This window comes from Scyliorhinus torazame, chromosome 4 (assembly GCF_047496885.1).
Source record: "Scyliorhinus torazame isolate Kashiwa2021f chromosome 4, sScyTor2.1, whole genome shotgun sequence".
Classification (NCBI taxonomy): Eukaryota; Metazoa; Chordata; class Chondrichthyes; order Carcharhiniformes; family Scyliorhinidae; genus Scyliorhinus; species Scyliorhinus torazame.
The window spans coordinates 154,603,887-154,616,281 of record NC_092710.1 but is presented as its reverse complement, the minus strand read 5'-3'; the positions used below and the strand labels follow the sequence as shown (position 1 = coordinate 154,616,281).

Sequence of the window (12,395 nt, the reverse complement as noted above, 5' to 3'; positions counted from 1 at the left end):
AACTCTGCAGCACATCAGGAATCCAATCCCAAGGTCCATTCCTAGGTGTATTATTTGAACGTAACCTCTCTCCATATATGGTAACAGGAGGAAAACTGGATGCCAGAATGTTTAGCTTTATCTGGGCAATGCAAAACAATCAATCCATATGAATAGGACCGATTATCTCCTGATGGGTGATTGACAGCAGGTCCAGACATGTCCTGACAGTTTGTCTGTGTTCTGTGTTTTTGAACTTGGCTAAGTTTGAATTTCCATTAGGCCAGTCCTGGGACTGATTGTGACTTGGTTTAAAATGTCCAAGTTTAAACTTAAAGTGTCCAATTTTAGATCGGATCCAAAATTTGGGCCGCTGTCTATTTTGCTAATACTAACCATTTCAATTGTGACCCAGCCAAAAGCAATACATGCTACCGATGGTGTTGTGAAATTGGCAAAGAAGCTAGTCAAATGATGGCCTGCATCTGCAAGAGACTTTTGCCTCCCTTCTGTGGCATTGGAGATCCAATCTTTCGTCAACCCAAACAAAACGTTGAACAAAAGTCAGGTATTTTCAAATGAGCAGAAAAAATATTAATCATTTCAGGTTTGGCATTTAGCTCAGACCGCACCTGACACTTCTCAAAAAAGCTGTAAATTCACCAACAGAAGTGAAGAACAGCAGAGGACTTTTGCATGCCACAGGAAAGGTCTAATTTAATTTCATAATTAAAACCTCACTGGGTCGATCATTCAATTTGTATGAGTAATAGGTAGAGGGAGTTTATGGATGGAAAGGCAAGCAATTTCCCAGATATGGTGAAATAAGGACAAATGTCTTGTCATAATGATATGTAAGCATGTCAGCTCCTCTCATGGGCAGCACGTTAGCACAGTGGTTAGCATTGTTGCTTCACGGTCCCAGGTTCAATTCCCGGCTTGGTCACTGTCTGTGCGGAATCTGCATTTTCTCCCCATATCTCCGTGGGTTTCCTCCGGGTGCTCCGGTTTCCTCTGCCAGTCCAAAGACCTGCAAATTAGGTGGATTGGCCAAGCTAAATTGCCCTTTGTGTCCAAAAAGGTTAGGTAGGGTTACGGGGATAGGGTGGAGGTGTGGGCTTAAGTCGGATGCTCTTTCCAATGGCCGGTGCAGACTCAATAGACCCAAGGGCCTCCTTCTGGACTGTAAATTCCATGGGCAGGATTCTACAATCCCATGGCAGAGTGTCCGCGCTGTCGTAAATGCCGTTGCGTTTTACGACGCCGTGAACGGGCCGCTCCCACGTCTAATTCTGGCCCCTATAGGGGGCCGGCCCGGTGCAGGGCTGGGAGAATCCCGCCCCATGTATCTTATGTATTTTCAGCAGGAGGAACAGAAACAATTTTTTGTGGAAATTATTTTTAAGATGTAGATTATTTCTCCCATATAAAGATCCATTCCACTGGAAAACTAGAATTACTGGTAATATCCACTTCAATCAAACTTTTTTATGACTGGTGAGAAAAGGTTTTCTCATCAGTCATTTCTCACTTCATTTCTCACTTCTGATCCCACTCCTGTTCTTTGCTGGCCCATCCCTTCTCCACCAGTCATTTCATCCTTGGTATTTGTGGAAAACTAGATGTGAAACCAATAATCTGATGTACCTGTTCTACAGGGCGATAGCATTTGTCTCTACAATAATAGTGGAAAACAAAGCCCTAAGCACTTTAAATTTCAGGCACTCTGGGAAAAACATTGCCGAATTCACCTCAATCCACAGTAATTATTCTCAGTTGCCTCTACGGAAAATACCTGCAAACATTAGTAAAAGGCAGTAAACTGTCAAAATGTCTAAGTGTTCCTGTTGGATCCGCCATCCCTTCATTATAAGCACAACAAATGGAAAATAAATAGTGACGGTCCCGCAATATTTTCTCACCTTGTCAGTAACCAGTGGCAACCTCATGCTTTCCAATTGGCCCGCAGGTTGACTGAAAATAAAATTATGCTCCTTGGATTTGGGGATGATAAAGTGAAGCTGGACTTCCTCTCCCAGGATTGAACAGGAAAAGGTGAAGGCATGGAGTGTGGAATCATATGGCTAACAGAAAACAAACAGAATAGTGAAATTAGTTCGGAATACATTTTGCCCCGCGAAAGAGATCATTCTTCATTGCAGTTCACATCTGTCTTTCTGAAGAACTGCAACGGTAATCAAATGTCAGATTCTGTGCTTCACCAGACTGGATTCCTGGCTCGGTTTGATTGTCCAATGAGGAGCAATCCTTTAGAGCTTAGAAGAATGAGAGGTGATCTCAATGAAGCGTACAAAAATCTTAGAGGGGATGAGAGCGGAGAAGCAGGAAGGATGTTTCTCCTGGCTGGGACGGGGAGGGAGGTGTGTTCTAGACTAGGGGACACAGTTCCAGAATATGAAGTGGGCCATTTATAGGGCTGAGATGAGGAGGGATTTCTTCATTCAGAGGGTGGTGATTTTTGGGGGGAATTCTATCTCCGCGGCTGTGGAGGCCCAGTCATTGAGTATGTTCAAAACAGAAATCAATGGATTTCTAGACATTAAAGATATCAAGGGGTATGGCGATGGTGCAGGAAAATTGTGTTGACGTTGAAGATTAGCAATGATCTAGTTGAATGGCAGGTGGATTGAATGGCTTTGTCCAGCTCCTATTTCCTATGTTCCTATCTGCACTACAAGATTGAAAAATTGGCAGCTTATTTATTCCACGGGTGTTTGCGCAGTCCAGAATACAACATTATGTGACAATGTGCACTGTAGTTCAAATTGCTAGCAATGAGTCCCTTGTGTCATCTCACAATTAGGTGTCAGGCAATTTGAGTGGGATATGATGCAATCTGGACCTTTATAGTTGTCTGAGCTGACTTAACATAATTCATTGATTTAAAAAATGTTAAATATATATAGTTGTGTGTATATTTCCCCTTATCTTGGGCTGGGAGGTGAATAATGTAGCAAAAGTTGAATTTTTGTTCTTCGTGATGCGCGATCAATTCCACTCAAGACAAAGTGATTCCATAACTGAAGGCTTTAATCTACTAGGACTTGTTCCCCAGCAGCTTCGGTACAGACAGTGAAGGCTGTTCAATCTTGGTAACCTGTCACTCTCAGAGAAGACAATGCAACTCCCTGTGACTCACTCTCTTGCAAGTCAAAAGTGCTCTTGCAGAGTTGTAACTTGCATTTAAGTCATGAGCTGGCTTGGGTAAGTTTCATTTCATCAGGCTGGCTGCATTAAATCATGATGAATTATATATGAATTGCATGCAAGTAATTGGTTGATTTTGAATGGATCTGAGGTTCCTGCTGTAACAGGCGAGTTTCCTACTTACTTACCCCCCCTGCCACTTGGGATCTGACCCACAGCCTCCTGCGCAATCCACCAGATTCAGGGGGTTCCAAAATATCCAACACATTATGTGCAACCGTTACTTTTGTCTGCCCAAAGGAATGGTAATTTCTCCCACATCCAACTCAATAAATCCTGCTTTGACTATAATGTTGACTCTAAGGAATCAGTCTCCAAAACTCTATTTAAAAGGTAGATCTTAAAGGATTTTGTATGACTAGCTTGTTTGATTAAACCTTTGTGGACTGACTTCAGACCACTATCCTAACTGATTCAACAACTTGTCTGGACTTTTGTCCCTGCAAATGTTACTCCACAAATAAACTTTTCCGATAACTCTGTTGCAGTAAATGGCTGACGGTATCTCTCAAAGTAGCATTGGACATAGTGGAAGCCTCATATACTATCTCGTAACAATGGGATACGTGGACTTCCGGTTGCGGCTATGCGGAGCTAAGTCGCACATTCGGCAGCTCCCGCAAAAAACTGAATTTTGGGCTCTTTTCAGGGCCCCTGACGGCATTTTTTCGACGTTTCCCACTGTGGGAAGAAGAGTAAAATAGTTCCCCGACGGTATATGGCTTTTACCAGGACCGGGGCGACTAAAAAAGTGGTGGTGGACCCGAAGAAGGTGCGAGGGAAGAAGAACAAAATGGCGGCGGCGGAGACCAGGCAGCGTGGATGTAGTGGACGCAGGAGCAACAGGAGGTTATCCAACGCTGCTTCAGGGAGATTAAAGCGGACCTGCTTGAGCCGATGAAGGCTTCTGTCGATAAGCTGCTGGAGACACAGACGGCCCAGGGGGTGGCGATCCGCGAGGCCCGACAAAAGATCTCCGACAACGAGTACGAGATCTTAGTCCTGGCAGTAAAGGTGGAGGCGCACAAGGCGCTCCACAAGAAATGGCAGGAGTGGTTCGAGGAGATGGAGAATCGGTCGAGGCGGAAGAACTTGTGGATTCTGGGCCTCCCGGAGGGGCTGGACGTGGGGGCCTATGTGGTCACCATGTTGAACTCGCTGATGGTAGCGGGGTCCTTCCAGAAGCGCCTGGAGCTGGAAGGGGCCCATAGAGTGCTGGCGAGGAGGCCCAAGGCTAACGAGCCTCCGCGGGCGGTGCTGATGCGGTTCCATCGGTTCGCTGATCGGGAGTGTGTGCTCAGGTGGGCCAAGAAGGAGAGGAGCAGCGGTGGCAGAACGCGGAGGTTCGAATATATCAGGACTGGAGTGCGGAGGTGGCGAAGAGGAGGGCCGGGTACAATCGAGCGAAGGTGGTGCTACACAGGAAGGGGGTGAAGTTTGGCATTTTCAGCCGGCGCGACTGTGGGTCACCTACAAGGACCGGCACCATTATTTTGAGTCTCCGGAGAAGGCATGGACCTTTGTTCAGGCCGGGAAGCTGGACACAGACTGAGGGTCGGGGTGGGCATTTGGGGATTGCGGTTGATATGTTACTTTTTGAGGGGGGTCCTTTGCTCTTGTTTTCTTCTTTCTGGTTCGGTGAGGGTGGTTAGGGCGGGTTGGGCACTGTTTTAGTTGGGTTGGTCGGGAGGGCTCTTGGAGGGGGGTAAGCAAACGGAACGGGGGGGTGGACGGCGGTGAGATGGGGCCCCGCGGGGGAGGGGGAGGTCCGAGTCGGGAGTGAGGGGACCGGGCCTGTAAAAGGAGCTGCGTCAGAGGTGGCGGGGCCGGGTAGGTGGAAAGCACGGGCTTTTTCCCGCGCTGAGGACTGGAGGGGGCGGGGCCGGGGCGGGGAAGCGAGGGTTGTTTCCCGCGCTTGGGATGGAAGGGGGAGGCGGAGAGCCTGCGGATGGGGAATGGAAGAGGAGGGTGTGTCACACAATGGGAGGAGTCGAAGGAGAGGCGGGAGTGGCCGGGGTCAGCAGGAGTCAGCTGACTTGCGGAAGTGCAATGGGGGGAGTAAAGCAGCTAGGATGGGTCCTAGCCGGGGGGGGGGGGGGGGAATCGAGTTGCTGCGGCTATGGTCAAGGGGGAGTTGGAGCAAGTGGGGGGGGGGGCCGAGATGGGGGTCTGCCGCCGTGGGGAACGGGCCGGGCGTTGGGTGCGGGCGCGTGGCTGGCCGAGGAGGGGTTATGGCTAGTCGACAGGGGTGGGGGGCGGTTAGCCCCCTGATCCGGCTGATAACCTGGAATGTAAGGGGACTGAACGGGCCGGTCAAGCGGGCCCGTGTGTTCGCGCACCTGAATAGGCTGAAGGCGGATGTGGTTATGCTCCAGGAGACACACCTTAAGGTGGCAGACCAGGTAAGATTGAGGAAAGGGTGGGTAGGTCAGGTGTTTCATTCGGGGCTGGATGCCAAAAATCGAGGGGTGGAGATCTTGGTGGGAAAGAAGGTGTCATTCGAGGCGTCGGGCATTGTGGCAGACAATGGCGGTAGGTACATAATGGTAACTGGTAAGCTGCAGGGGTAGAGGGTGGTACTGGTCAATGTGTATGCCCCGAACTGGGACGATGAGGGCGCATGTTGGGTCGGATCCCGGACTTGGAAGTGGGGGGCCTGATAATGGGGGGAGACTTTAACACGGTGTTGGATCCGGCACTGGATCGCTCCAGGTCTAGGACAGGTAGGAAGCCGGCGCCGGCTAAGGTGCTGAGGGGGTTTATGGACCAGATGGGAGGGGTGGACCCTTGGAGATTTGCAAGGCCGGGGGCAAGGGAATTTTCATTCTTCTCACATGTCCATAAGACTTATTCCCGGATCGACTTTTTTATTTTGAGCAGGGTGCTGATAGCGAGAGTAGAGGATACCGAGTACTCGGCGATAGCCATTTCGGATCACGCCCCGCATTGGGTGGACTTAGAGCTGGGGGAGGAGAGGGACCAGCGCCCACTGTGGCGCTTGGAGGTGGGGCTGTTGGCAGACGAGGAGGTGAGTGAGCGGGTCCGAGGAAGCATAGAGAGGGACCTGGAGGCCAACGATAACGGGGAGGTCCGAGTGGGGATGGTATGGGAGGTGCTGAAGGCGGTGGTTAGGGGAGAGCTGATCTCCATGAGGGCCCACAAGGAGAGGAGGGAGCAGAGGGAGATGGTGAGGGTAGACAGGAGATATGCGGAGGTGCCTGAGGAAGAGGCGCAGCCTCCAGGCCGAATTCGACCTGGTGACCACCAGGAAGGCGGAGGTGCAGTGGAGGAAGGCCCAGGGGGCTATTTATGAGTATGGGGAAAAGGCAAGCCGGATGCTGGCGCATCAGTTTCGGAAGCGGGACGCAGCTAGGGAGATCGGGGGAGTTAAGGACAGGGAAGGGAGTGTGGTGCAGAGTGGGGTTGGCATCAATGGGGTCTTCAGGGACTTTTATGAGGAATTGTACCGGTCTGAGTCCCCACTGGAGGAGGGAGGGCTGGGCCGCTTTCTGGACCAATTGAGGTTTCCGAAGGTGGAGGAGGGACTGGTGGCAGGATTCGGGGCCCCGATTGGGCTGGAGGAGCTGGCCAAAGGGATAGGGAGCATGCAGGCGGGGGAGGCACCGGGGCCGGAAGGTTTCCCGGTCAAATTCTATAAAAAATATATGGACCTGTTGGGCTCGTTGCTAGTTAGGACCTTCAATGAGGCAAGGGGGGGGGGGCTCTGCCCCCGACGATGTCCCGGGCACTGATCTCCTTGATCCTGAAGCGGGACAAGGATCCCCTGCAGTGTGGGTCTTACAGGCCGATTTCGTTGATAAACGTAGATGCCAAAGTGCTGGCGAAGGTCTTAGCCACGAGGATTGAGGATTGTGTGCCGCAGATCATCCATGAAGACCAGACGGGGTTAGTGAAAGGGAGGCAGTTGAATGCGAATGTGTGGAGGCTTCTGAACGTTATCATGATGCCGGCGAGGGCGGGGGAGGCGGAGATAGTGGTGGCGATGGACGCTGAGAAAGCCTTCGATAGGGTAGAGTGGGGGTACCTGTGGGAGGTGCTGAAGAGGGTTTGGGGAGGGGTTTGTCAGGTGGGTTACGCTGTTGTACGAGGTCCCGATGGCAAGTGTGGCCACGAACAGGAGGAGGTCTGAGTACTTTCGGTTGCACCGAGGGACGAGGCAGGGGTGTCCCTTGTCCTCCCTGCTCTTCGCACTGGCGATTGAACCCCTGGCTATGGCACTGAGGGAGTAGAGGAACTGGAGGGGGTTGGTGCGGGGTGGGGAGGAGCATAGGGTGTCGCTCTATGCGGACGGCTTGCTGCTATATGTGGCGGACCCGATGGGGGGAATGCCGTAGGTAATGAGGATCCTCAGGGAATTCGGGGATTTCTCAGGGTACAAGCTCAACATGGGGAAGAGCGAGCTGTTCGTGGTTCACCCAGGGGACCAGGAGTGGGGGATTGGCAAGCTCCCACTAAAAAGGGCGGAGAGGAGCTTCAGGTATTTGGGGGTCCAGGTGGCCAGGAGCTGGGGGGCCCTGCATAGGCCTAATTTCACAAGGCTGGTGGAGCAAATGGAGGAGGAGTTCAAGAGGTGGGACGCGTTGCCACTGTCCTTGGTGGGTAGGGTGCAGTCAGTCAAAATGACGGTGCTCCTAAGGTTTTTGTTCCTGTTCCAATGCCGCCCGTGTTTATCCCAAAGGCCTTTTTTTGGTGGGTCAACAGGAGCTTAATGGGGTTTGTGTGGGCGCGAGGGACTCAGAGGGTGAGAAGGGTGTTCCTGGAGCGGAGTAGAGATAGGGAGGGCTGGCGCTGCCCAACCTCTGTGGGTACTACTGGGCCGCCAATGCGACGATGGTGCGCAAGTGGGTGATGGAGGGAGAGGGGGCTGCATGGAAGAGGCTGGAGACAGCGTCTTGTGTGGGTACAAGTCTGGGGGCGCTGGCAACGGCACCGCTGCTGCTCCCTCCAAGGAGGTATACCACGAGCCCGGTAGTGGCGGCTGCCCTCAAAATCTGGGTGCAGTGGAGGCGGCACAGGGGGGAAGCTGGGGCCTCGGTGTGGACCCCAATACGGGGGAACCACCGGTTCGTCCCAGGGAGAACAGGTGGAGGGTTTTCGGGGTGGCACAGGGCAGGGATACGAAGGTTGGGAGACCTGTTTGTGGATGGGAAGTTCACGAGCCTGGGTGAGCTGGAGGAGAAGTATGGGCTCCCCCCGGGGAACACCTTCAGGTACTTACAGGTAAGGGCGTTTGCCAGGCGGCAGGTGGTGGAATTCCCGTGGCTGCTGCCACGCACAGTACAGGACAGGGTGCTCTCGGGGGGGTGGGTGGGAGTGGGGACGATCTCGGAAACGTACCAGGTGATGCAGGAGGAGGAGGAGGCCTCGGTGGTGGAGGTGAAAGGTAAGTGTGAGGAGTTGGGAGAGGAGATCGAGGAAGGAACGTGGGCAGATTCCCTAGGGAGGGTGAATTCTTCCTCTCTGTGCTCGAGGCTCAGCCTCATACAGTTTAAGGTGCTGCATCGGGCACACATGACCGGGACAAGGATGAGCCGGTTCTTTGGGGGCGAGGACAGGTGTGTTAGGTGCTCAGGGAGCCCAGCAAATCACACCCATATGTTCTGGGCATGTCCAGCGCTGGAGGAATTCTGGAGGGGTGTAGCGAGGACGGTGTCGAAGGTGGTAGGTTGCAGGGTCAAGGGGCTCGCAATATTTGGGGTGGCAGAGGAGCCGGGAGTGCAGGAGGCGAAAGAGGCCGGTATTCTGGCCTTTGCGTCCCTGGTAGCCCGGCGGAGGATTCTTCTTCAGTGGAAGGATGCGAGGCCCCAAGCATGGATTCCTGGATCAACGATATGGCGGGTTTATTAAGTTGGAGAGGGTGAAATGTGCCTTGAGAGGGTCGGTACAAGGGTTCTTTAGGCGGTGGCAACCGTTCTTAGACTTCCTGGCAGAACGGTAGACATTGGTCAATGGCAGCAGCAACTCGGAGGCGGGGGGGGGGGGGGGGGGGGGTTTACTTTATTTTTGTTTTTGTTTATTTACACTGGGGGGGTCTGAGGGAGTGTATATATTTGCTATGTTTGCCTTGTGGGAAGTCGAGGTGTTAATTTATTATATATGCACAGGGGTGAGGGGGGTATGGAGGGTGCTTTTTTGGATTGTGTTTTGTACTTAACCCTCTTGAATTCCTTTTTCATTTTGTTACTGATATTCTGTGCAATCTTTAATAAAAAAATTTTTTTTTTTTTAAAACAATGTGATACGCTGTGCCAATTTATGTTTGGTTCATGCAGAATGGGGTCTTGGTTTTATAGAGCCACACTTTTTGCTTTGGGAACAAATTGTATGTTTGTAGGATAAGCTCAGATCGTGGCTTGTCTCTTTACTCTTTGGATTTCTGAACAACATCTTAGCTATATGCATACCTGGCACCTGGGACTGAACCCCATGTATTCATGGCATTGCTCACAGTGGTGGTATGTATTACAGGCGGCATACTTGGACAACCTCATTCGTGTTGTATGGCGTCGCAGATAGATGTCATCTTCTTTCTTATTCGCTTTATATCCTGTTAAGTTAGGTAACTTTGGTAAGCAACAGACAGATGTACAGAATGATAGATTTTCATAATTTGTTTCCCCAGTATGAGGCTGAATATGATGGGAGTGCATGCTTCTATCTATTCATTTAATTAAAAATCCCGCTGACTCAAATTCTAGACCCTACCAAGAAAGCTCCAGTGTTATATTACTGGTCTGGATAACTGTTTAGGTGTAGCCAGCGGCACAGCCTCATAAATTAATTCATACTACACATGGAGGGGACCGTGGCAAGCAAACCACAGCTACTGGTCAGCAAAGTTTACACTAAAAACTTATTTTACTGAATCAGAAGTTGGTGCGACGTCATCCCATCCCATTAACTTTCAAATTAGATGATCAGTGTCTCACAGATGTCCCGCTGGGAATGCATATTTTTGGAAAAATCTATACAATTGTAATAGTACATCATAACCAGATGGGGAAGATAACTCCTGATGAAAATCAGTGAGAGGAGGATGTTTTGGCCATGTCGTTTCACTTTCCATCATTCTGGCCCTTGGATTCACTAGTTCACAGTTAAGTACCAGTGCATACTCTAATCATATAAAATTAAGTACAAGATGAAATACAGAAAGTTGTGTTATTTCCAGTCGTGGTTGATAACTGGTAATTCAGACCAGTAACAAACATGACCCAACTAGCTGAATCTCTCACGTCTGAGGCATTTCTGACAAGCAAAGAACATTTATTTAAAGGCTAACTCATATTCCTCTTCCAGCATCAGACAGCATAGGATACTCTGGTAGGTCCTCATCAGCTTGGGAGTGAAGACTTTGACACTGCTACTGGTGTTCTGGTGGGTGAAATTAAGGATAAGTATAAGAACAGGATTTAAAAGCCATGTCAAATGGAAGACCTGTGAGACACTGATCATCTAATTTGAAAGTTAATGGGATGGGATGATGTCGCACCAACTTCTGATTCAGAATAAGAAGTTTTTAATGTAAACTTTGCTGACCAGAAGCTGTGGTTTGCTTGCCATGGTCCTCCGATTTATTTAAAGCCTCAGTGTCCTGTGAATGAGTTTATGAGGCTGTGCCACGGCTGCACCTAAGCAGTCATCCAGACCAGTAATATAACACATAACGACTGCCGTCCTGCATTTCCCCACCTCCTTTGCAGGGAGTCCTGAGGATTTTTTCTTGCTTGTGGGTTGGGTGTAAATGACAGTGTGGAGATGTCCTCCTGCCCATCCACCCCTATTACTGCCACTTCTCAGAGCTGCAAGAGGGATGGTTGCGATAGGTCCAGGGAAGTAAGGTGCCCCAGGGAGACTAAACAGTCCAATTTTGTAACTGAACAGAGGACAGTCCCACCTTCACATCGCTTCATCCTGCCCCACACCCCAACCTGGAGCGTAAAGTGCCTTATGGCAAATCCAATTCGGTACCAATAGTCTACAATGTACTGTAATTTATTTTTGAACTCACCTAAGTGAGTTAAACAACCTTCCTTCAAACTATATTTTTAACAAGGTAACAAAAAACAAATAACATTAAACCAGCAGAGTACAGCTGTCCAGTTCTCCCCTCATTTAACACCGCAGGAATTACAGTCCACAGTTTAATTTCAAATCCTTCATGTGTTGTGCAAAGCGCCCTTGTCACCTACCAAACAATGAGCTTCAGTCCCACCTTTAACAACTCTATTTGGAACTATTTTTTGCTGGTTAAGCACTGGTGAAATTTTAAATAATGAAATGATTGACCTTTGTTCTTTGCAAGGTCCCTTGAATAAACGGGACTTGCATCTTCATACTTTGGATCATGAACAGTGTAGTCAAATAACAATGTACTGAAACTCTCCAAATCAGGCCACAGCAAGCTTTCTTTCTGTTGCAGGGCAGAATCTTCTTTGGTTTCTAAAAGATAAAATGGAAATAAGGAATAAAATTTTGTATATATCCTTTCAATTCTGGTGCTATATATTTCCAGTCACCAAGATTTAGTCTTCTTTCCTTTTAATGTCTCTTACCATAAAATTGTAGGAAAATTCAACACTTCTAAATATCAAAAAAGGAGGAATGTGCAACTATGAACGAAGGGGGGGGGGGGGGGAAGAGTTACAGTATGTGAATTGCTCCTTAGGAGAGCAAGCACAGACACGATGGGCTGAATGGTTGTCTTCTGTGCAGCAGCCATTCTAAAATTCTACAATTTTATTAAAGGAGGCAAACAGTGATTCCCCCTCATGCATTCTAAAACAAACTAGGGTAGCAGACCAATTACCACATTATCATCTGATAAGTTGGTAACTTCTGAGTTAAATGAGTTGATTATGGACAATCTGGCTGGAAAACGACATGTTGTTTGTCTCCTCCCTTTCTCCTCCTCTTCAGCTGCTCACTGCACACCAGGTGGCAAGGGCTGTGCCCTCATGAAGGCAGGATTGTGCATGGTGCAGCAGACCACGATAAAATGTTACACACACTCTGCCGAGCACAACAGGACTTCTCGAAAGCAGTACAGGCAGTGGATGTGTTACCTTTTAAAAATATTTTTATTGAAAACATTTTCATTATTGCAAAATAACATAATAATATAATTTAAAAGATTCTTCAAGTTACAGTGTAAAAAGAACATAACT

General features: G+C 49.4%; 1 protein-coding gene across 7 annotated transcripts in view; it reads right to left on the bottom strand.

Moving 5' to 3' along the window:
• The window catches only part of greb1 (growth regulating estrogen receptor binding 1), a 563,483-nt gene that overhangs the window by 85,428 nt on the left and 465,660 nt on the right, over positions 1–12,395 (bottom strand). For all 7 annotated transcript variants that reach the window (XM_072498796.1, XM_072498792.1, XM_072498791.1 and 4 more), the window contains 3 exons: positions 11,518–11,670; positions 9,633–9,775; positions 1,902–2,063 (listed from right to left, as the gene is read on the bottom strand). In XM_072498796.1, the coding sequence (XP_072354897.1) occupies positions 1,902–2,063; positions 9,633–9,775; positions 11,518–11,670 (458 nt within the window). The remainder of the gene's footprint in view (positions 1–1,901; positions 2,064–9,632; positions 9,776–11,517; positions 11,671–12,395) is intronic.